The sequence below is a fragment of the Micromesistius poutassou genome (assembly GCF_964030765.1).
Source record: "Micromesistius poutassou genome assembly, chromosome: 1".
Lineage (NCBI taxonomy): Eukaryota > Metazoa > Chordata > Actinopteri > Gadiformes > Gadidae > Micromesistius > Micromesistius poutassou.
Genome location: NC_140271.1, coordinates 9,867,912 through 9,890,881, shown reverse-complemented (window position 1 = coordinate 9,890,881; position 22,970 = coordinate 9,867,912). Strand labels below are relative to the sequence as shown.

The window sequence follows — 22,970 nt, the reverse complement described above, 5'->3', positions numbered from 1 at the left end:
AAATGCAGTTACACATACTCTTACCCTGTTACCAGGTGGGACCCTATGTGATTAGCTCCATTTTTCATTCCTGTACTGTAAACCCCACTTTAATTGGTCACAGGTTAACCTAATAGGATTACTCTTTTTATTTAGCACGTTTTTTCACGTTTACGCAACGGTTGTTTTTACACCACTCATGGCTGTTTCAAAGTCTTTACAAAAGATTACAATCTGAGCATGTCGTTTGACATGGTGCAGGCCCTCCTATGCTGTAGGAGCTTAGGACAGCAACAAAGTGCAAAGTGCTTCTGCATCAGTACCTGTGTCAGCCTGCAACACATTGAAACAAACAAATTAAAAAAAAATCGGTGTAACAATGGGATGGGGATACTTTATCTGAATCATATATAATGGAATATTGCTCTTCAAAAGGGTTCCAGTAACTCAAACCATGTCTAATAAATGTAATGTTGTAATACTGTCCAATAATATCAAAAGAGCTGTTTGCAAGATAATGTACTGTTACTCTATTGTCACAAGATGAATGCATAGTTTAATACAAAGTTTAATACATTTTCCTCACCTTTGAATGTATATGATTGACCTTCAGATTAAACCAAACCTTGACACATGTAGTGCATTTACGAGTTAGTAGCCAACATTTACCACTTGGATTTAGTTTTCTTAAATGGTTGAACCTCCAGGCTGGACTTAACTAAAACATTTCGAATGAAACAAGCCAAAAAATAATGTTTTCTATCGGTTAATTTATCATTTTTTTAAAGTGTAATTTTTATTGTTCTTTTTCAGTTTTTTGGTCTTGTGCAATGTGCATTATTTTGCACTTTACAAATTACAACAGGCACATTCATACAACACATGTATTTATCCATACTTACATACATACTTGCTGATTTCCGTACATTGCATACATGTAAACATTAAGTAGGTATTTAACATAATAAAAATAAAAAGGAATGAAAAAAATGTTCAGTTCAGTTCTCTACTTAAGGATCCAATACAAATACATGAATGGACATATTAGGATATTATCGCTGCAATAATGCAACTAATAGAAATAGGTAAAGCTACATAGCAATGAAAAATGGTGGTTATATTTTTGCTCAGGCATGCACCTTACATACATTTTTTTTTAAATAACTAGGGGGTAATGCACTGCCCCCTTTTACGATAATAGAAGTGGCTTCTACATTAAAAACGATTATATGGAAAACACTCATGTTTAATATCATCATGACATTTCTTCACAAAAAAAAAGTTAGCACCATAAAATATATATATATATTTTTTTTTTCGTTTTTCTGCTCCCTTTTTACCCTAACGCCGGGGGGGCGCTGTCGCAACTAGTCCTTTGCTCGTCTCTGTAGCTTTTGTTTGTCTGTCTGCCTCACTGCCTCATGAGCGTCTCGCCCCGCCACCTCGACTTCCATCACGGCACCAATTAATCTACCAAAACACATGAAGAAACCCATTAGTGGTGCCTGGCTCGGCTACAGCAAAAAGCTAGCGCTCCAAAGTATTTGTTATATATAGGATACATCGGATCAAAGGAACAGTACAAAACATTTGAAGATCATTTAAAAGTGGTTCATCTTTAACATTTAGTTATTGCAATTGCCTTTTGAGATTGGCGCAAATTAGTACAAAATGATATATTTTGTATTAAAATTAGAAACAATCGCAAACATTTGTTAATCTATGTTTGTTTGGTCACTCTTTGAAATGCAATAATGAAATCCCTGTTTATAATGGAAAATATGAACAAAAGATGAAAAATATCAAAAGTGAATGAGATTGAATTTGGAGATTTTAATCTGCAAGAAGTGCTGATTTGTGTGTGTGTCTGTGTGTGTGTGTGTGTGTGTGTGTGTAAAAATATATGTCTATATATTAATATATTAATTAATTAAAGGTAATTATTGTTGATAAAGAAATGTCAGTTGGCAATGAGTGGTGTGTGATTCTTTTAACCTATAATATGTCTATTAAACTTCTGTGCTGAGTGCTGAACAGTCAAATTAATGTCAGGACAACACAGGCTGATATAGTAGAAGGCAGTTTTTGGAATTGAATCTAAAATCTAAAGTTGCATTCATCCAGTTTATAAAGTAACGTGTGGCATTACGTGAATTATTTAGTCTTGACTTATGTTCAACTGCCGTTTAAAGCAGCCTCACCTGGCCGTGACTGATTGGATGGGTGAGGCTGCACACCTGTTGTACATTGAGCAATCAATGTGCACAGCTTAAGCCACCTGCACACACACACTCAGGAGATCTCCTACATAGCAGCTTGTTACACCTGGTATTCCATCAAAGTCGCTAACGAAAGCGGTGATTAGTTGATTAAGCCTGGTTAGAACTAGCGCCAACTTCCACTTGAGGCTAAAGCCGTTGCATCAACGCAGTTCAGCCGCACCTTGCTCAGGTTAGTTCAAACCAGGCTCACGTTATCCTGGATTACGCGCGTTCACGAGATATGTAACCAGCCCAGAACCGTGAATGTCGAATCATGGATCAAATGTCCGAAAAGGACCGAGCGGGATCTTTTCCAGCGGCGAACAGAAGCTGCTTGTGGAGGTCTATGAGGAGTACACGCATATAATAACTCAAAAAGGGAACACCGTAACCATTAATAGAAACAGGGAGGCTGCCTGGCACAAAAATCTGTTGAATGCATAAGTAGTATTAAGCGTAACATATTTTAATTTAATATTGACCATAGATTTAAAAGCAGGGAGATAGTCTCGAGTTAACGTGTCGGACTTGTACCCGGTCGACCGGGGTTCTAACCCCACGCAACTAATAGTAATATAGGAAGGATTACTAGAGAAATCAAATAACTTTTCATGCCATTTATTTTCCATTTCTTTTAATATTCTTAATTAGGGAATTAATAAAATTAATAAAGGGAATTACAAAATGAAGCCAACGCCAAGAATACTACGCATTAGTCTAGACGCGAATTCGGGTCGCCCGTATCACAGGGCAGGTGATAGACCATTCACCCAGCCGCTGATTACTGATGACGCGATAATACATAGATTTCTGTAAAAATGTGTTGAAAAAATAGCCACAGTAATAATAGATAGCAATTCATTGAATTATTTCATTTGCGTCATTTAATCTTAGACCCTTAGTGAAAATATACGCTGTTTGCACTTCATGTATGTACATTTATGACAAAATAGTGAGGACTAGGTTTGGTGGAACCTTCTGATGGTACAATTGTTGCTGACAGATGGATTTCTCTGAAACACCGCTCAAGTTAGCCTGACAAAAAGCTTGCTCCCGACCAGGTTAGTTTGGTCGGATAAATTGCTATGGTTACTTAGCGGAAATTCCCTTAAGTGACGTTCATGGAACGCAACTCTAACTGAAAGAAGCCCGGCTTTATGTTTAGCTTGATGGTTGTTTGGTCGGATAAGTTGCCATGGTTACTTAGCGGAGATTCCCTTAAGCCACATTAATGGAACGCAACTCTAGCTGAATGAAGCCAGGCTAAGCAAAATAAGCCTGGCTTTGGGTTTAGCTTGGTTGATGGAATACCCCCCTGCTGCTCTATGTACCATTGCACACAAAACATATATATCGGATTCAACAGCTACAGCGTGTGTCCTGGATTTTGAGGAGCCCAGTAAAAGCCTCCTATGTGGCGTGCAACAACAGACATTGCTACCGTTTTGTTTGTCAGACCTTGAAATGCCGCATTTTGTATAAAACATTGTATTTATAAAACAATACTAACATCCTGCATAAAGATTCCTGGCGCTTTGCCAATTGCCACTTATTGCTCATCGTTTTTCTTTGTAAGGCTGGCTTTGTAGACCATTTTAAGACTAATGAAGCCCAGGTGGAAGATGTCAGCGGGTTTGTCTGAGGTAGAATCTAATTGAGTTATTCATTCATAGTTATAACTAATTAAGCCCTCCTCGAAATTTCTGGATTGTCTGAAGACCAAGTAAGGTCAGGAAGACACTTGAATTTCATTTCTGAAGCCTGAATTGCTGTAGCAAAGTTCACAATTCTTCGTTGGCCCCTAGTTGATGAGTGAAGAATCGTGTCGAGGTGTATCCATAGAGTTTGATGGGTTGGAATGACAACAGAAAGCAGATACACACTAGAAAATCTCACTAGCTCTACAATGTTAATGCCTCTGAATGCTCACAGGTGGAAACTCATTCTCGTCGTCCAGACAGACGGGCCCGGCCGCAAACTCGTGTTCTGGGATAACTTCGCCTTTCTTTGCGCCGCCGTCTTCAGAGTAGCCTGGACATCAACAAAAAGAACCATGGTCAGAAGAATATAGGGTTGATTCATTTCGAGCACCTCACTAACTTTAATCATTAGCATTCGGACCATGGGTGTCGGATCCTACATATACAAATAAGAAATGAGTAATGAGTAAGTTGGGCTTGAAGTAAAAAGTAAATGTTACATTTGCCTTCTAATTCACGTGCCTGTGTGAAGAGCTAATACGAAAGTTTCTATTAGTTTGTATGTTTAGGGAATTAATTTTTTTGCAGGCAACCTCCAGACCCTTGTTATGGACTGTCCTCTTTTAGCCCCCCCCCCACTATAGGCTGTCCCCCCCCTCCCATGTTATGGACTGTCCCCCTACCTGTTTTGACTGTTCCCACCCCCCCCCCCCACCTTATAGACTGCCCACGCACCCCCATTTTTATAGGCAGAATAATAATAGTCCCCCCCGACCCATGTAAAAGGGTGTCCCTCTGCTTTACAGACTGCACACACACACAATTTATAGCCTGTCCACCTCAACATTAAGATGTTTCCCCCTCCATGTTATAGACTGTCCCCCCCCCCTCACATTACAGACTACCCCCTTCCACCCACGTTACAGTGCACTCTCCAACCTCCATAGTGCCTCCCACTCCCTTGATCCCCACGCTCAGGGCCAGGGGTTTACCTGTGAGTGTTGCAGTGACAGGCACCGTGGTCGGCAGGGCGGCAGTTGCAGCATATGATGGACAGGCCGGCGCTGGTGCATTCAAGTTTGATCCCTCGGACTCCATCTCATCCCCACTGTCCTCGTCACTGCAGAAGAGCCTGAGAGAGAACAGGACATCATGTTCCGTTCTTTGCTGCGTTCGTTGATTTTGGACGATAAAAGGACCCAAAGCCCTATCTACATCAAGTGGATCCCAAATAGGTGAAAAGACTAGGTGTGCCAGGAATGTTGGGGGGTGGGGGGATTTAATTAATACTGACATAGTTTACTTATATCTATGATTGGTGCTATTTATGACTTGATTTATTATTGATTAATTGTTATGCAAGTGATAAAACTTAAGAAAGCTTAAATGCATATTTGACAACTAATGCAATTTCCTGTCTGATATTTATAAACCTGTAATATCCATGCCTTTTTGTCTGCAGTGTGAGACATTTTGTGATAAAACGCCCTAAAACCTAGTATATATTATACTAGTTATGTATGCCTTGTTTATGCAAGCTTTTTGAAAGAGATGTTTTTCTCCATCTAAACCAATGGGAACTGGAACTGAGAAATGGAATCAGCTGTCGTCAAGGCCCTCTGGATGTGGTGTACACTTCCTTCATTCTCGACCAACCACAGAACAGCTGTTGTCCAGACCCAATCTCACGTTGTCCAGTCACATGCTGAGCTCAGTCCACCACTATAAAGCTAGAGGGAGTCATTTGCAAATGTGCTGCGCACATTTCACTGTGTTATCGCACCCATTCTCAGGGATTGTTAAAACCATGGATTGGCAACAAATCTGGCAAAACCGATAAGTGCATATGCATATCAAGCAGGAATCTCTCGTAGAACGCCCCTTCTTGTTTGCAGGCTAAGATGGTAGTGTGTTGTGTCGTGCCTTTCATGTAAACAGATGCATTTTTCCCCTCGAAATACAATACTGTTTAGCAAACGGTTGAATATGTAAACAGGGCCAATGAGTGTGACACTTTTTCCTAATCATAATCAGGTTGGTGTGTCCTGAAATTTCTGGTTTGGATTGCCTTAGCCCCAAAAGGCTTGGGCACCTCCAACTAAGCCACCAATGCCCCTTTTCCACCGACAGTACCAGCTCAACTCGCCTCGACTTGGCTCACCATTTTTTGCGTGTCCATCGCCAAAAAAAGTACCTGGTACCTGGTACTTTTTTTAGTAGCACCTAAATTAAACCCTAATTACGACCCGCCCACGTTGAAGAGGTTATTTTCTACGACCCATCCATGTTGAAGAGGTACTTTTTTAGATGGAAACATGAAGTGCCTGGAACCAAACCAAGTCGTGCTGCCCTAAGTTGTGGCGAGTTGAGCTGGTACTGTCGGTGGAAAAGCGGCACAAGTTACTCTTAACACCCTTATCTAAATCCTCTGTGTTACATGTAGGTATTATTAGGTACAAGTACTGATACAGAATACAACTGTACACGCACACACACAGCTGGAATGTAACAGGAAACCGGGGCTTCCCCTTCATTGGTTGAAACCCATCGAGCCTTGGCTCTGATTGGCTGAGAGCGTACCTGTGTTTGTGGGCCAGCGTGCACTCGCCCCCCTCCTGCGGGTCCACGTTGTAGATGAGGAGCTGCCCATCGGCCGACACCACCAGTAGGCGTGGAAGCTTCTGGATTCTAACATTTCGATTCAGATCCGCTTTGGTTATGATAGCACTTTACACGGTGTGTTACTGTATAGGTATTTTTTAACAGTATCATTTCACTGTTGAACATCAAAAAAAAACATCTTTCTTTAGGCCCAAGAACGAACAAGATTTATTCTATGTGCCGTGTTCTTTTCTAGTTGTTCTTTTTGTATGTATAATTCTCTATAGCATGTGGACCATATAAAAACAAGTTGGGTGCTAATATTCACATTAGCACAAGGACACACACACACACACACCACACACACACACACACACACACCAATGTGATCCCATCCAGCCGTGTGTGTGTGTGTGTGTGTGTGTGTGTGGGCTCTCCTCCACCCCGTACAGCGACTCACACAGCCAGGGTGCAGATGTTCCTCCGGCCCATGGCCAACAGGTGAGCGGTGGCGAAGGCCCGGTCCTGGCTCATCATGCCGGTCACCTGGGTGGGGAGGTAGCTGCTGGCCGCTGAGAACATCTTCCCCACGTAGGCCGTCCACGTGGGGGACACCTCCTCCCCACTGTGAACACAGGGAGGGGAGAGACAATATTACCGGCTGTTGAAGGTCACTAAGGATCGTAATGCTTTGACTGCAGGACAGAGTTGGCATGAAAGACACACAGTCTACAGGCCACTTATCATGGGATGAGTTTCAAAACAAGGTGAGACAGATTGGAGCTTTGTCAATCTGACAGATTCTAAGTCCATGGTACAACGTTGTGATTTCTGCTGTTTAACTATTATTGTGCTCTTCAGACGGAAGAAGCTACTACGTTTGTGCGTGCGTGCATCTGTTTACGTTATTCCAAGTTGCTCCAGTTTGAAGATGTGAACCGTCTCTGTGTTGCTTGAGGTGCAGAGGAACTGCCCATCAGGACTGAAGGACAAGGAGCTGATGTTGACGTACCTGCAGAGAGAGAGACGCACACACACACACACACATACACACACACAAACACACACACATGATTTTCCTACCACCGATATTTATACTGAAACAATCAAGTGGCAATGGTTCTCTCTTGCCCAGAAAAATCTCCAAAAACAAAAACTTCCATGATTCATTCAGAATAGAGTCAATAATATAAAATAATAGTATAATACTCACACCATACTCACTCATTGTGTTCAATGAGAAGAGTTTCTGAGAGATCTTTTCAACCTGGACCCGATCGTACTAGGTCTACGGATTTGATTTTATTATTATTTGTCCAGTATTGAGTGAGAACGCTGCAGCCGTAATCCACAAAATAAGTGCTTTTATTTATAGTGTTTGTTATTGTGTCCAACCATGTCTCGCTCAGTGGGAGGTCTTGCTCTGAAATCTTGTTTTGTTTCAGGAAACATCCCTATTGTCATTACAATCTCAACTGTCCTTCACCCAAATCTTTTTAGATAAAACTAGCCCCACTTTCTGCAGTCCACACAATAACAAACAGACCAGGATCAAGCAAAAGGTAAAGAAACATTTTGTGTTTCTATGTAGGGATCCTTTCACTGTTACAATATAATTAGCCTGTCAGTAGCATATTTATAATTATTTTTTTCTTTATACAACAGCAAAATAAAAGCCACAACAATTATTATTACACAAAATGTATTGTGGGCCAGAGGGATGTTTAAGCCAATGAGGGAAAAGGATCAGTGTGCACCTGCTTAATTGAGCAGAAAAACAATAACAACATGGAAAGTCAGGATTAGGGTTTATTGGATCAGTCTGTACGCTTACCTCTTCATACCCCGACGGAACTCAAACAGACGCAGCCCGTCAGGAATGGAGAAGACTCGGATGACCGTGCCCTAGACAGTGAAAGTGATATGTGATGAGTAGATGTTGTGACCCTAAACAACACTTAAGTCTGAATTATTTAGATCATTACAGAGCTTTCTTTGGTTGGTGTGTGCATGCAGCTATTTGATGTTAAACCTTTTTACTGGGGGTCTCAAAACTGGGAATGAAGAAGACAAGAAATGCCATGTGCCAAGGATGAATGGGTTTTTAATTTCTCAAATATAAGGTCACTACAAAGAAGTACATTTATATTGGTTTTGATACTATTTCACACAAATTAACTCAACTTACTTGCCCAATCTACTGTTTTGTGATGGGATATTTACTTCATTCAAATATAGCAAGTCTAAGTACTTCTTTCAACCCCGATGCTATGTGTAACCAACAGCTCTCAGACGCCACACCGCTAGGCAGCAGCCACTGTCAAATAGATGACTTAGGCAGATAGTGATTATTGAATATAAAAAGCACTCTGATTGGCTTATGCTATAGCCAATGAGGCACAGTGAATCAGCAGCATTAGGAGAGTAGAGTTAGGTTAGATATCTCAATTTGGTCATAATATGACTCAGGCAATTATTCTATGAGGCTAACGGTATGTTATGCACGTAATGCATGCTATACATGTTCTACATGTTATGTGTGTTGGGCATATAACAGATGTCATGCGTGTGCGGTGCGTCGTCACGTGGATGTCGTACCCTCTCGGAGGCGCTGGCTAGCTTGGTGCCCTGAGCGTTGAAGGCCAGCGCTGCCAGCGGGCTGTCGTGGGCTGGGATCATAGTTACTGTGCTCTGAGGGGGGGACACAGACAGGCAGACAGGCAGTCATTAAACTGAGAATAGTCTGGCATTTCGCCTGTGATTGACAGGGAAGATGGATTCAGAAAAGAGATGCCCAAATTGGTCAGAAGGGACCCAGGAGTGGTCTAATACAGAGGCAGGTGCAGTCAACCTGAAAACAGATATTCTCACAGCACACCTCACTCACTAATAGCTGACAGATGGCTTAGATATTTTTAGCAAATGATAAAATAGGTTTTTATTAAATAGCTATAAAAATCCTATACACAGCACCTTTAAAAAGGAGTAGCACATCAATATGAATTTTTTATACACTATAAATACATTTTCTATTTTAAGGGGGGGATGTGTGTACCTGGTTTGTCCTCTTTAGAAGAGGAAACAGGTTATTTTAGGAACAGAACAAATGAAAGAGGAAGCATTCAAGACAGAGACTTCTTATCCTGTAAGTGTATTTTAGTCACGCCCATGAAACGTTTTGAATTGGATTAACTACAATGAAATAACCTGTCAAGCACTACTTTCGTTTTTTCACCACTTTCACCACCAAGTGGCAAAAGAGTCATTGTTTACAGATGTCTGTAAAAAATTGTATTGGATTGTATATCGACAATTTTTTTTTTCGCACACTGATATAAAGATAGATTTGAACAAATGTTAAAACCAGTATGCCCGCCACTGTGTGTGGCAGTTTGAATGTACCATCGCTTACTATGACGCACCTACACAACTACCGTACTAAAAATGTATCACAAAGGGGTCGTAGACATTGGGATAAAACACCCCCCTCCTTTATATAACTCTAAACCCAACATCATAGTGTTCACATCAAGTGTTTCATCGTCACGATTCAACGTGCAATTAGTTGAGGAAGTTCCAGGCTTAAAACTATATATAATGATTTTAGGAAAACTCAGTGGAGTGTATGAATAGGAAATCCACTTTGTGAACTGGAGCCTTTAAAATAGTGTGCAGTCACTGTTGAGCTCTACTGGAGATCTAGAATAACCAAACCTGCCAAGACTCCCAAAATGACTTGCCAAATAAGTGTTATAAAGAGAGCCAGTAATCCGATATGGTCAACATAACCCATTTAATGCGGCCGAAACAATACTTTCCACACCTTTACTGAGAAGGAAAAATGGATAATAAAGATTATTGGATCAAATGAAGTTAAACACCCACTCATAGCAGACTAGTAGGTATTGTAAGAACTGCACATACTGTACTTTGCGTTACTCAACAGGATTTTTTGTATTATCATCAGATATCATAGAGATGATACATTTTGTTATCCATTAGTAGTACTCGTTGTATCTTTTTTTACATTGTCATTACTCTTCGTTCCTCCTTTCTAGTTCTTAGCTCAGCAAAAAAAACACCAAGATTACCTTTCAGCATTCGAAACTGGGAGAATTTAAAGGTGTAGAATTAAGTGACATCTAGTGGAACAGACTTGTAAATGGACTATATTATTCATCATCATCAAGTGTGTTTTAATTAGTGTAGTGTGTAATTTTGTGTTTGCATTAACTTAAGATGAGCCTTTTATATTTACATAGGTAGCTCCACGCAGACCACGTTTTTAAACTGTCCGTTAGTCCGTTAAATCCAATAAATGCATTTTGGGCCAAGGGTTCTAGGAAGGAGTTGGTTGTGTTATCCCTATTGGCTACGACCCATTACTTGTTTGTACTGGCGTTGTGTAGAATTATAATGAGCCATGGCATTATGCTATAAGTCTCAGAGGAGCTTAACCTTCTCTCAAAGTGGGACGTCAACATCAACCCCTGGCAAGACTGAGCTACACACATCCCCACACACCACAATGTTATATATAACTGTCCAAGAAGCTTAACTATCTCTCGGACACGCCTAATATAGCCTAGTGAACATGAGCATGCTCCATCCTTTCACGAAAATATCCTATGTATTCAATTAGAATGGAGTTACACATTTTTAAATCCAAGTGTAAAATAGTGTAGCGAGTATTGGCTTGTAGCGCAGACTGCTTTCTAGATGAATGATCAATACATATAACAGATAGTGATAATTATAGGCCTATGAATTCAGTGTACCACTATTGATGCAATATAGATGTTGTAATAATAAATGTTGCGATGGCTGTTACCTCCGCCATCTCCTCCAACATATGTACCAGATTGTTATTGATCAAACTACTTAAATCTATTTATTCATATTTATTAATTTGGTGCAATAAATTAACATAGCTTTTCACATACGGGCGTATGTGTACATTTTTTGTAATTTGACGTAGGAAAAAAAAACCACAATGAACGATCGCATTCAATGAAAAAGGACCTTTAGGAGGAAGCAACAACTTTTTGCTCTACCTTACAGACTACTACAATTTATGAATCTATCACAGAGCCTCCTCACTTTAAACCTGGCTATCCGATGCTGTGGTAGACAATGACATCATTTCAGAAGCACCTACTGGCACCTTACACAATACAGGCCAGTACAGGCCAGTACAGGCCACCCCGTATTTGTTGAAAAAGAAAGTGTGTTGTGGGGGAAGGGGGGTTGGGCAACCCCACTAGTTGCAATCTCAACGCTAGATGCAAATCGATTTTACACACTGGACCTTTAAGCAAGAGATGGCATACCTCTATGGCCCTTCAAATTCCCTACATACATTGAAGCATTTAAAGCATTAACACGTGTTCTTCGCCTTACCAAGTTGTTGGCGTCGTAAACTACAATTTCCCCGATGGTGGCACTGCCAGGGTGAGCCAGGTAGGAGTTTGAATGGTTAACAGATAGAGCGCATAGACCTGAATGCAAGGGTGAAAACAAAGTTAAAAACAGAAGAACAAAGGTAAAGTGGTAAATTACGGTGTAGGAGCAAAGTAAATAATAAGTCAAAAATACCCATGGAGCAGGAAGATAAATTGAACAACAGAACCTGTTGCATTTAGTGCAAAAAACATTATTATCAAGTTATTGTTTATTAGTAGCTCGTACCGGACGGGTTAGACGGCGTGTTGAGGAGGGTCTTCAGCAACTTCATATCTTTGATGTTGTGAATGTAAATAGACTCTTCGAGGCACACCACAAGTCTCTGCGAGAAACAACAGACAGGTCAGCAGTAAGACCACAGACAGACACTCTCCATGCATTGCACTCATGTGATCAAGAAGACCATTCCTACCTGAAAGTTTTATATCTTTATATGAATTGCTTTTTGTTCCTTTTTTAAAGGGCAGGACAGTGGGGAATGACAGGTAACAGGGTTGGTTGAAGGAGAGAATGAAAGACAAGTAAACTGCGACCGCAGGTGGGAATCAAACCTGGTCACCTGAAAGGCATATAGCCTACATGGTTGGCAGCCGATAGCATGTTGAGCCACGAGACGTGCCAATACTTCCAGCTAGTGAAGACGTTTTTTTCAAGACAGTGTTTTTCTTTCAGTTGTTTACCAGTAGGACACTCGACCAAAGCCTACCTGTCTGTTGAGCCGGACGGCGAGGATGTCGTGGGAGTAGCTGTAGTTGCAGATCTCCGTGCCCTTCTTGAAGTGGTAGACATTCATGCGGCGGGGCATGGCCGTGCTCACCACCACCACCAGGCTGCTTGAGAACAGACGCTCCACGATGAAGACGTCTGGGCTGTCTGCTGGGAGAAACACCCTCACACCAGAGGAACACCCACCTTCACACATGATGGAGGACAGCACCGGTACGGGAGATCAAAACATTGTAACAGTCTCTCCTGGCTAAAAGCCCATGTTGCCAATATGTTTTTTCAAAATGACATTGTTGTTCTGGCTCCTGCCATGAGCCTAAACATTAGCAGCAGCACTTGGTCTTTGGAATAAGACATACAAATGTTTTTTTTTGTCCACAAACTTTCACAAACTCATTACGGACGCAATGTGCACTGATATCAAATGGTTAAAGTGCTGTTGTTTGCATTTTTGGCAAGAGAGTGCGGTATTAAACATAAAGTGTAAAACATGATCCGAATTCTGCACTGTGAATAAGTTAGCTTGACACACCCTTAATAAATAAAATGTGGCTGATATAGATTGGTGCTTTAAGAACCTGCTTTTAAATTACAATAAGACAAATATTTTTGGAATACAGCTCAAGGCAGTCCATTGAATAATGTGAATATGTATGTATGTTTATGCTGATCATAGTGCATTGCGATGAGGAGTAATATGTGCCTCAGAGCCAACATAATGGTGTCTAACTGCCTCTAGATTCAACCATTAGCAGCCCTTCCACTATTAGTAGGTGGGAGACTTAAACAACAACTGTTTTGTCCACTCTTGTGTAACTGTGTAACTGTAACTGTTTAACTGTGTTGAAAACTAGCATAGTTCGGCATACTAGGTGGGGTGAGAGTGAGGGGTTTTGGGAGTGTCTATAGCAAGATTATTGTAAACAAAGCGAGAGGTACGGGCCGGCCGGCTTTTATGATTTGTAGAAGTTATAAGATAATTGGACATAATTCAATTTATGCCATTATTTAAATCAGTCACCATCAGCACTGATTAGAGATATCTCCAGGGAACTTCAAGCTATGAGCTCATTGAAATGTTACACATTGAGACTTTGATTCAATGTGATTAAAGCAGTACTAATGAGAGGTGAATGGATCTCTTCTTAGTGCTGCTAGATCCTTATGAGATGATATCATAACTAGGGTCTACCATTTCATTATTGAGAGGACATTTCTTTCTTCAAAGCAACTCATAGTGAGTCTGGATCAAGGTTATAAGCAGATACTTTATAACATGCTTCATAACTAAGGGCTAGGCAGTCTGCTATGGAATGCCTACAGGTAAGAGTTTTCAGGGTCAAATATCATAACCACTGACCCTGTCCTCCATATTTTGTCAATAATATTTTCACCAAACAGGAATCTCAATTCCTTCCAGTCGTTGATCCGAGTTAAAGCATTAACATTAATGTTCACAGATACATTTGTAGAATGACATCATCTGTTCCATGTGGTGAGGTATAACGCGCACGCACACACACACACACACACACACACACACACACACACACACACACACACACACACACACACACACACACACATACACACACACACACAGCCTGGGGAAATGTGTCCATCGTACACTCACCGCTCTCATGGATGCAGTCCAGCTTCTCCACAGAGGTCAGGGAATACAGCTTGTAGCCCATGCCTGTACCCACAGCCAATGAGCTGCAACACACATACACAAACACAACGGTACAAAAGGTCTGCTCATTCTGCCATATAACAAACATATCACATGTTCACATGGACACACAAACACACACATGCGGGTACCCACCTTAAGTCTCACTTTATCGTTATTGTGAAATAGTCCATATCTTTTTTGGCCAAAAAAGGACAAAACTATGTTTGTTTATTGAAACCTCAGTGAGTTGTTTGGTCACATCTGTTTCACACTATCATTATCACTAAGGACTTCTCTGCATGTTTTGACAATGTTTCAGCTTTCTACCTGTGGTAATCTGTTGACATGTCTATGCCAAAGCATATTATTATATGCCCCATACTTAAAAGGTATCTTTTCATCGGAATTGTTATGGTCTGACATGTCTTTATTCTGGGAACACCAAATCGTTTCTAAGAATACACCTTGAAAGAAAACGTTATTGACGCATAAATGCTTGCAGTCAACGGGTAGCCTACCTTGCAGACGTATGCTCTTTTATTGACTGTCAAAGTGCCTGGGTATGCATTTTTAATTAAGACCCACTTCACCCACAGTTAACTCAAGTTGTAAAGTCTTTCTTGAGAGGATATCATTGCCAGCCAAAGGTTAAATACGCTGAACCAGAGGCATTTTACAAGCATTTCCAATATGTTAAACCTGTATTAGGTTAGACTAAAGTAAACTTATTTTAGTTGAGTTGGCTTTTCATCAATTTGGACCAGCTCTGTAATTATAGCGGCTTTTATAACCGATTTAGCTTCGGATCACTAGGATTGTTGTCGCTGGCTGGCCAGCAACAACAATCCTAGAGGTCCGAAGATCCTCATGACCGTACAATGCATTCCTTACGTGGAATCCTGGTTGAACGAGGCGCACCCAAGCCCGGGCGCCAGTCCACTCGGCCCGCCAGGACCATCGGAACCCTCTGCGGTCTCCATCCCGATTCCCAGCAGCGACCTCCTTCTCTCCCTCGGGCCTGGATCGCAGGCCTGGGATCGACTGCACCTATTTTCTCGATTTTGGCCGAAGACGGATCCAGCTGGAAAGAAATGAGATCGACCTCCTTTGGAGAAATAGCCTCATCCAAGCTCGCCTTGCGCGATGATTCAGACGCAGTGGAGGCTTGTATCGACCGAGAAATTAAGACAAATCCCGTTTTTTAAGCACAACAGACTCTAGGAAAGGGAGAAAAAAAAGGAAGAAAAAAAAAGCATAACAAGAACAGCTGACTGCCATACGTCACTCAACTACGCCGTACGATTGGCTGGTAGTAAAATAATTGTGTCGCTCTTCGATGCCATTGGTCAAACGTATAACCGTCCCTTTTAATTGGATTGGATACAGATTGGGCTTGTTTTTATCCATCCATTCATAGGGAATGTTAATCAGGTTAAAAAAAAAATATAGAAATACCAGTATGAATAGAAGCAGGGTTTAACTGGTAATAGCTTTTGCCACGTTTGAATAGTGTACTTTGACATGAATGAACAACACACTTGTAGAGGGATTTAAATCAGCGATTTGTTATTAAATAAAAGCGCTAAAGTGTGTGTGTGTGTGTGTGTGTGTGTGTGTGTGTGTGTGTGTGTGTGTGTGTGTGTGTGTGTGTGTGTGTGTGTGTGTGTGTGTGTGTGTGTGTGTGTATAAATATTAGAGCCTGTTTAGAAGCTTGTGGGTGTGTCCTTGTTAACCTACCGTGAAGACATATTCCAGAACTCCATGGGGGTGAGGCAGCACAGTTCAAATTTACATTTAATGTACAATAGTCATTTTCATGTACAATTTCATGTACAATTGCTAAATACTTTTCTATTGTCATTTTCAACTATAACTTTCATGCTTCATTTATAGCTATTGTAATAACTATTGTAATAACACAAAACGTACCAGAATTAGCCTATTGATGATTGACAGGATTACCAGCCACTAAGGCGGAAATATGGTTGACTCATCCTCAAGACATCGCATGACAACATTGTGTCGCTAGGGTTCTGCCTGTAGGTATTTGCTAAATGCAAATTGCATTAATAACAATATTAAACTCTTCGTAAATATTTGACATTTGAGCATTTGCATTTATCCTTTTTAAAACAAGATTGTAAAGGGCATAGGCAATCAAAAGAACAAAGGTGGAATCAAGTTTCTTTATTGTCATTTCTTAACAAGACACCATGAGGAGCTGCTAGTCTTGGGAGTGTTATGATGAAGAGGACCTGGACGTGTCTAGAGACGATTCCAGTAGATTCATAGGTCCTTCCCTTCAAGAAGTTGAACCATCCTTTGTGTCAATGCTGGCGAGGGGAAAGAAAGAAAAAAATTACAAGTATGTATATGTATATGTATAAGTATGACGCTAGATATTTTACTTGCATGTCTTAAATCGAGAATTGTAAGAATTGTGTCCCTGAGGATCAATATTCAACAATTGAATGCAATGGACTGCTTGCTTCAATGTAAGTTAAGGTTAGTCTGCATACATCCAATTGATCAAAACATCGAATATAAAACATGCCAAATTCTTGTATTATTCTCTTCTGTAATAACACTTCACTTTACTGCATTTCAATAAATCAACCACGCCTTTATAACTGTTACCTTAAATTCCCATATGACCATGGCTCCATCTAGGGACACACTGCTGTACTTCTCAATCCTGGCTCTCTCCCCAGAGTAAACACGCAGCTGGCTGTGGACACAGGACACGCTCAGACTGAGTGGAAGTCCGGTAGTGTACAAGGTGTGTGTGTGTGTGTGTGTGTGTGTGTGTGTGTGTGTGTGTGTGTCTGTACGTCGATCCATGTGAGCATGTGATATGTTTATACCCTTGAACATGGTCAGGCTTGAAAACCCTGAAAACAAATATTCTGTCAAGTAGTATCCAACAGTGAAACCATTCACAGTGGGGGTCCGGTTGGACTGACGGTCTCGGCGGTTGACTCTATATTTATATGGGACCGTGCTGGTGGTGCGGTGCGGGCCCTCACGTAATGCTGTTCTGGTGCAGGGCGTTCAGGTCATTCATGTCATCTTCGGTGGCCCTTTTGTCCAGGTTACGGAAGTGCTGCATGGCTGACATGCTGCCCTTGGAGGTCTGCTTTGGGATGTCCAGCTTCTTGACGAAGCTCAGCTGGCCTGGGCCCTGGTAGGAGAACTGGTATGGGACACAGTCATGGCCCTGAGACAGAGAAAGAGCAGTGATTTGTTAGAAAGTTATATAAACAACATTTTGTTCATAGTGTTAACACAGATTTTGCCCATGTGAAAGATGCACAGAGATATATTTTCCATTAGCCACAACAACAAAAATGTAGAGGTCACAGGGCATCAAATAAAAAGGTTATTACAAACACAGACAGACACACCGACACACATACACATGCATGCGCAAACAGACATGCAGAAAAATATGCAGACACACACCACACACACATGTGCTATACTTACAGCCGCCACAATTTCAGTCGGGCTAACGTAGAGCACGCTCATTAGAGGCAGACGTTCTGTGGTCAGTTGGGTTGCCCTAAACACATGAGGTCACAGGTGAAATGGCAAGAAAGAAAGAAAAAACAGCCTCACTTTTTGGAGGATATAATTTGAACTGCATTATTACACTCATTGTGGAACAATGCACAAGTTATTCCAATCTTTACATTCAACACCAGTTCTCTCACACTGCGCTGCTCGTAGGGAAGATGTTGAGAATGATCGCATAGCATCCTGTCAGCTGTGTTCCTTGCTACTACCCAAACAATTAGAATCTCTTACTTCCTGTGAGCTGTGTACATCAGTTAAGAGTCCCCTGTGAAACATTACTACAGACACCAGCAGGGGGAAGAAAGAGAAGATGGAGTGTGTTGTCCAATAATTTGAATATATATATCAAAAACATGTAATAGAAACTGATATCTCTCCCTTGGAAGTCCCTCCCTCTCTCTGTCTCTCACTCTCTCTTAAATTAAATTTAAAAAATATTTATTTGCATGAGAAACAAAAGTTAACTTTGCCAAAGCAGGTGAAAAATTAGGAGATCAAAATATAAAACGTTAAATACAAAATATATGTACATATCAAATATTAGATATATACATTCTCTCTCTCTCTCTCTCTCTCTCTCTCTCTCTCTCTCTCTCTCTCTCTCTCTCTCTCTCCCCCCCCTCTCTCTCTCTCCCTCAATCTCTCTCCCTCCCTCCCTCTGATGGTGAGCAGCTCACTCTTTGCCGTGTGCCGCATCCACCACCATCACGCTGCTGCTGTGGGTGACCATGGCCAGCTGGTCTCCGCTGGGGGAGAAGGAGACGCTGTGCACCCAGCCTCCGCAGTCCTTCTGCTCCAGCAGCAGCTCCCCAAATGGCATCTTGGCCCCCCAGGCTGTGGGTCCCGGCTTGTCCTCGATGTCCTTGATGTAGGCCGAGAACACCCTGTGTAGGTTGTTGTGTCACATGACGCCACGTGTTGATATTATGACATGATGTTGACATATACAGAGTTTTTGTTTCATAGATTTGATTTTACAAATGTTCAGTACACAGCTAATTAATGTATGCCTTCTAAACTATTATCATTATTGGTTTGATTTCAGGATAAGGCATACAAAAGTTATTGACAAAAACATTTGCACTATATTTTATGCACTGGTCATAATGGCCAATGTGTCAGATACAATATATAAACAGCCTGTTGATTTTGGTGGTTGCCCCTTTTTGTATGGTGACACATGTTCCGCTACAAGTTATTGACTACCCACCAATCAGCCTAAGCTGCCTGTCTAGCATGTCCTTCATCTGAGGGGGAGGGGGGAAACGCCTCCATGCATGCTAACAGGTTCCATGAACTAACCAACACCCAGTCACTAAACCTAGATGCAATTGGATTGAACTACAACCAATCAGAGAAACCAAACGTGTGACCCATCAGTGGCAACCATCTTGGTTGTTTATGAAAATGCCTCAATTGCGCTCCAAGAGGTCGCTCCTCTCTACGGTCCTTGTATAAACGCCACCTCATATTAGATCAATGGTTGTGATTGGTCCGACCCGGGCCAGGTCTGCTGGAGTCTGTCTGAACAGGAGGACGGCCAGATGCATGTGCCAGAGCAAATAATGCACAAGCTTCCAGATTTGTCTGGCTCCCAGGCTAGCTCGCAACCACCACCAGTGAACAACCCAAGATGTTATTTCACTCCTTTGATTTGAGTTGAACTTTGAAGTTCCTTCCTGTAAGTGTATTGATCAGACAGGATAAACCGACTGGATCGTTGCTGATCGTCTGCAACACAACCCACACATTGATCTCTCTCTCTGACCTGCAGTCCAGGTCAGAGGATCCGGCAGCCAGCAGGATGTTGTTTGGGTGCCAGTCAAGGCTCAGCACGGTGGAGCGGATGGCCTTCTTGATGTGCTTGCTCAGCCACCTGCCCAAGACCCCCCCACAGAGAAAAGACGTTATTATAATATCAAAATCATTTTGATGCATTTGTAAGTCGATCCAGATCATTTTGCATTTCGTTTTTTTTATATTTTCTCCACCTCACTAGAAATCTAGCTTGATATAATCTTTTGCAGAATAACTGGATGTAAATGTAGATCTGATTGTGGTATGTTTAGATGAGCAGGGGTCTAAGGGGTCCTTACTGAACGGACAGCGATGTATTGTTGTTTCTCTTTCTTCTGACAAATGTACTTATTGTGAGTCGCTTTGGATAAAAGCGTCTGCTAGACGCCCTAAATATAAATGTAAATGTAAATGCGTCTCCCAACTGAAAATCACCAGTCATTCTCCTTCTCGAAGTAGCAGACGGAGATGAGCCGGGCTGCGCTGCCCAGAGCGAACTTGTTCTCCAGCGGGGACCACTTGACGCAGGTCGCCGCCCGGTTGATCCGGACCAGCACCAGCGTGGGCTTCCACACGCCGTCCTTCAGGCTCCAGACGTACGCGTTACGGTCCGAGGCACAGGTCACGATGCGGTTGGACTCAGGTGCCCAGTCGATTCCTGTAGCGATAGGTCGCTTTCATTAGTCGTTCATTAGTGTTGCTCTCAATTAAGTTTTGTTTTTGTGGTTTGTATGTTTTCATGTCACTGTAAAAAACTCAATTTCATATAAATCCATTCTATGATTTGAATAAATATATTAATATATATTAATATATTAATATAAAAATATAAATAATTTAAATATCAAATAAATGTTAGGATAATTGCAAGCTCCCCTTATTGAGGAGTAGCTTTTTCAATATTCTCCAAACGGAAAGGGTACACCACTAGGTTAGGGTTAGAACCAGCAGAAAGGTGTAGCCTTACCAGTGATGCGTCCACTGTGCTCCGTCAGCTCCTGTATCTTGTCCCATTCTTTGCCGTTCTTTTGATAAATGGTTACCACATTGTTGTTGGGGCTGACTGCAAGCTCTACACACAAACAAGGCAAACACATCACAGAGGATTAATAGGACTTTCATTAGAAAAGCAAAGATTACATAAATGACTAAATATAATGAATAAATACTGATTGATTGATACTTTGATGATTACGTTTTTGGTCATTTCGTTACTACAAGAATGATACCCTAATGAGTTATATGATATGAGTAGGAAATAGTAAGATGACATTTCAATTCTCTCTTAATTGTGATACCAAATGTATGTTCTTTTAGCACTGCAATTGGTTTATTCACAAGGTACGGTGTGACAATGCATATAATACTCAGTGTGTGTGTGTGTGTGTGTGTGTGTGTGTGTGTGTGTGTGTGTGTGTGTGTGTGTGTGTGTGTGTGTGCTTTGCATTTGGTTGTTTGTGTGTTTGTGTATGTTACATGCGGCCAAGATCTTCCATAGAGGCAACCTGTTGCAGGCTAGTTTCACCTACGCGTCTTGTCTTTGTTCCAGGCATGGCAGGACAAGGGCTCCAGGCCAAAGCTGTAGAGCGACATGTCTCAACCCGCAGCAGAATGTAGCCGAGAAAGGAGTGGCCTGCGTCGAGATTGCTGCTGTGATACCTATCATCAGATTCAAGAGGAGATAGGGCATCAGATTGTTACTTTGTATAATTTTTTTTTCGTTTTTTTTTCAGACAAGTTGGAACTGAGATGATAGATTGCTTTGGAGCAATACAAAATAGTATATACATATATTTTATTGAATAACCTAATTTCATGTATGTTTTTGATTTTTAATGCTTTGGCTCCTACGTCCACACCTCCTTTTGTCAATATTAGCTTCATTATCATCGTCTTTCTACTATGCAAACATGCCATGAATGTTTCCCTGCAATTGAGACTGGAATGAACTTCCTTGTTTCTAAGGGAAACACATCCTGGCTAGTGGGGACATGCCTTGTTTTTTGGATACATCCTGTTTCACATTACATTCACCTGACCATGTAGTAACTTGATATATATATATATCGGTGATATATATATCACCAATTCAGATACAATTCCATAAATGTTGCATATGCTAGAAGTATGCTTGCTCTCTGCAGTTCTCTCCAGCGAACTTGCATGCCCATTTAAACAATGAATGCTACTGTTCTTGAGCTACCTGGTCAAAGGCTTGGGCCACATAATCAAGTTACAACAGCATAGAGCTCTGACACAATAGCAAACCAGACGGGTAGGACTTTGAGGCTCTTAGGGCCAGGAAGCAAAACAGCCTAAAACACTTGAAAGCTCCAAGTAAACAAACAAACTCATGAGGCAAAGGAACTTTGAAAGGTAGACATGCTCACTGTTGCTTGGAGGGTTGAGGTGGCGGAGGTGAGAGTGGCTGTTATTTTCCTGAGATCAAATCCGTGGACTCTGGGCAGTCAACACGAATGGAGTAGTGTCAGGAGGAGGTGAAGGAAGTGGCAGAGATTACAGTGAAGGGAGGAGTGAAGGCAGAGAGGTGTGTCTCTGTTGAGCAATGGGGGATATGCATAAATCCCAGCAAGTTAGCAGTTCCCCAACCCTCAAAGGTTTATCAGTTACTTGAATCAACATAAAATGGTGCTTTCTCATTTTTGTCAATAGGCCTACATATATAGTGGAAACTGTGATCATTATAGCATGTTGAATAGAATACTCTGTTGGGAACTTCTGACCATAAAATAATACAGTGTTTGTAATCCTCAAAGTATTTAACATCATTGTTAAAAAATATCTCTTCATTTAAAAAAATGTGTTCTAGTTCCCTAATGTATTATTTGATACCTTTCATTACATCATTCTGTAAGTAACTTGATAAATAAATGCATTTGAATATAATATGTATGCATACTTTTCTTTGATGTATCACTTAATGTTAATAGGAACCTACATTGCTGCTAGGACGGTCCCCGGCTGCTGCAATGAAATGGTTGAAATGCCTGCGGCTCCTTGGTCAGATAAGACTGGTCAGATGCTTCAGCTGTAACGACATTAGTCTAACATACGGCAAAGAAATTCAGTCTAAAAGCTAAAAAGTAGTCAAATACTGTGTTTTTTTCAGTTTTTTTTCAAGTTAAAATTTAATTTAGAATGTATAGATCTTTGGATACTAGTTCACTTTAT

General features: G+C 41.2%; 2 protein-coding genes across 3 annotated transcripts; both read right to left on the bottom strand.

Annotated features, from left to right (window-relative positions):
* Window positions 1-779: 779 nt before the first annotated feature.
* wipi1 (WD repeat domain, phosphoinositide interacting 1) lies at window positions 780-15,611 on the bottom strand. Of its 2 annotated transcripts, none has more exons than XM_084488164.1 (13): window positions 15,297-15,611; window positions 14,364-14,446; window positions 12,711-12,916; window positions 12,230-12,326; window positions 11,942-12,039; window positions 9,140-9,232; window positions 8,376-8,446; window positions 7,446-7,553; window positions 7,002-7,166; window positions 6,521-6,628; window positions 4,933-5,072; window positions 4,171-4,271; window positions 780-1,449 (listed from the first exon to the last, which is right to left on the bottom strand). In XM_084488164.1, the coding sequence occupies exons 1-13, from the start codon at window positions 15,383-15,385 to the stop codon at window positions 1,399-1,401; spliced, it is 1,410 nt and encodes a 469-aa protein (XP_084344290.1). In that variant the 5' UTR covers window positions 15,386-15,611; the 3' UTR covers window positions 780-1,398. The 2 variants fall into 2 exon arrangements, with proteins under 2 accessions (XP_084344290.1, XP_084344291.1); XM_084488165.1 differs by having other exon boundaries at window positions 12,711-12,877.
* Window positions 15,612-16,578: 967 nt separating this feature from the next.
* Window positions 16,579-22,290, bottom strand: LOC311385025 (actin-related protein 2/3 complex subunit 1A-A). Its single transcript, XM_084488702.1, has 10 exons — window positions 22,169-22,290; window positions 21,308-21,437; window positions 20,746-20,850; window positions 20,214-20,436; window positions 19,750-19,857; window positions 18,659-18,865; window positions 17,892-17,967; window positions 17,432-17,622; window positions 17,043-17,133; window positions 16,579-16,738 (listed from the first exon to the last, which is right to left on the bottom strand). The coding sequence occupies exons 2-10, from the start codon at window positions 21,369-21,371 to the stop codon at window positions 16,733-16,735; spliced, it is 1,071 nt and encodes a 356-aa protein (XP_084344828.1). The 5' UTR covers window positions 21,372-21,437; window positions 22,169-22,290; the 3' UTR covers window positions 16,579-16,732.
* Window positions 22,291-22,970: the final 680 nt, after the last annotated feature.

Coding starts and splice junctions, on each gene's coding strand:
- wipi1 (XM_084488164.1), bottom strand. CDS start 15,385: ATGGAGACCGCAGAGGGTTCCGATGGTCCTGGCGGGCCGAGTGGACTG. Junction 7,167..7,445: donor CTGGAGCAACTTGGAATAAC/GTAAACAGATGC, acceptor CTGTGTTCACAG/TGGGGAGGAGGTGTCCCCCA. Junction 5,073..6,520: donor ACGCTGGCCCACAAACACAG/GTACGCTCTCAG, acceptor GTTCTCTCTCAG/GCTCTTCTGCAGTGACGAGG.
- LOC311385025 (XM_084488702.1), bottom strand. CDS start 21,371: ATGTCGCTCTACAGCTTTGGCCTGGAGCCCTTGTCCTGCCATGCCTGG. Junction 20,437..20,745: donor GCACAGTGGACGCATCACTG/GTAAGGCTACAC, acceptor CTATCGCTACAG/GAATCGACTGGGCACCTGAG. Junction 17,968..18,658: donor GATGCGGCACACGGCAAAGA/GTGAGCTGCTCA, acceptor TCATGTGTTTAG/GGCAACCCAACTGACCACAG.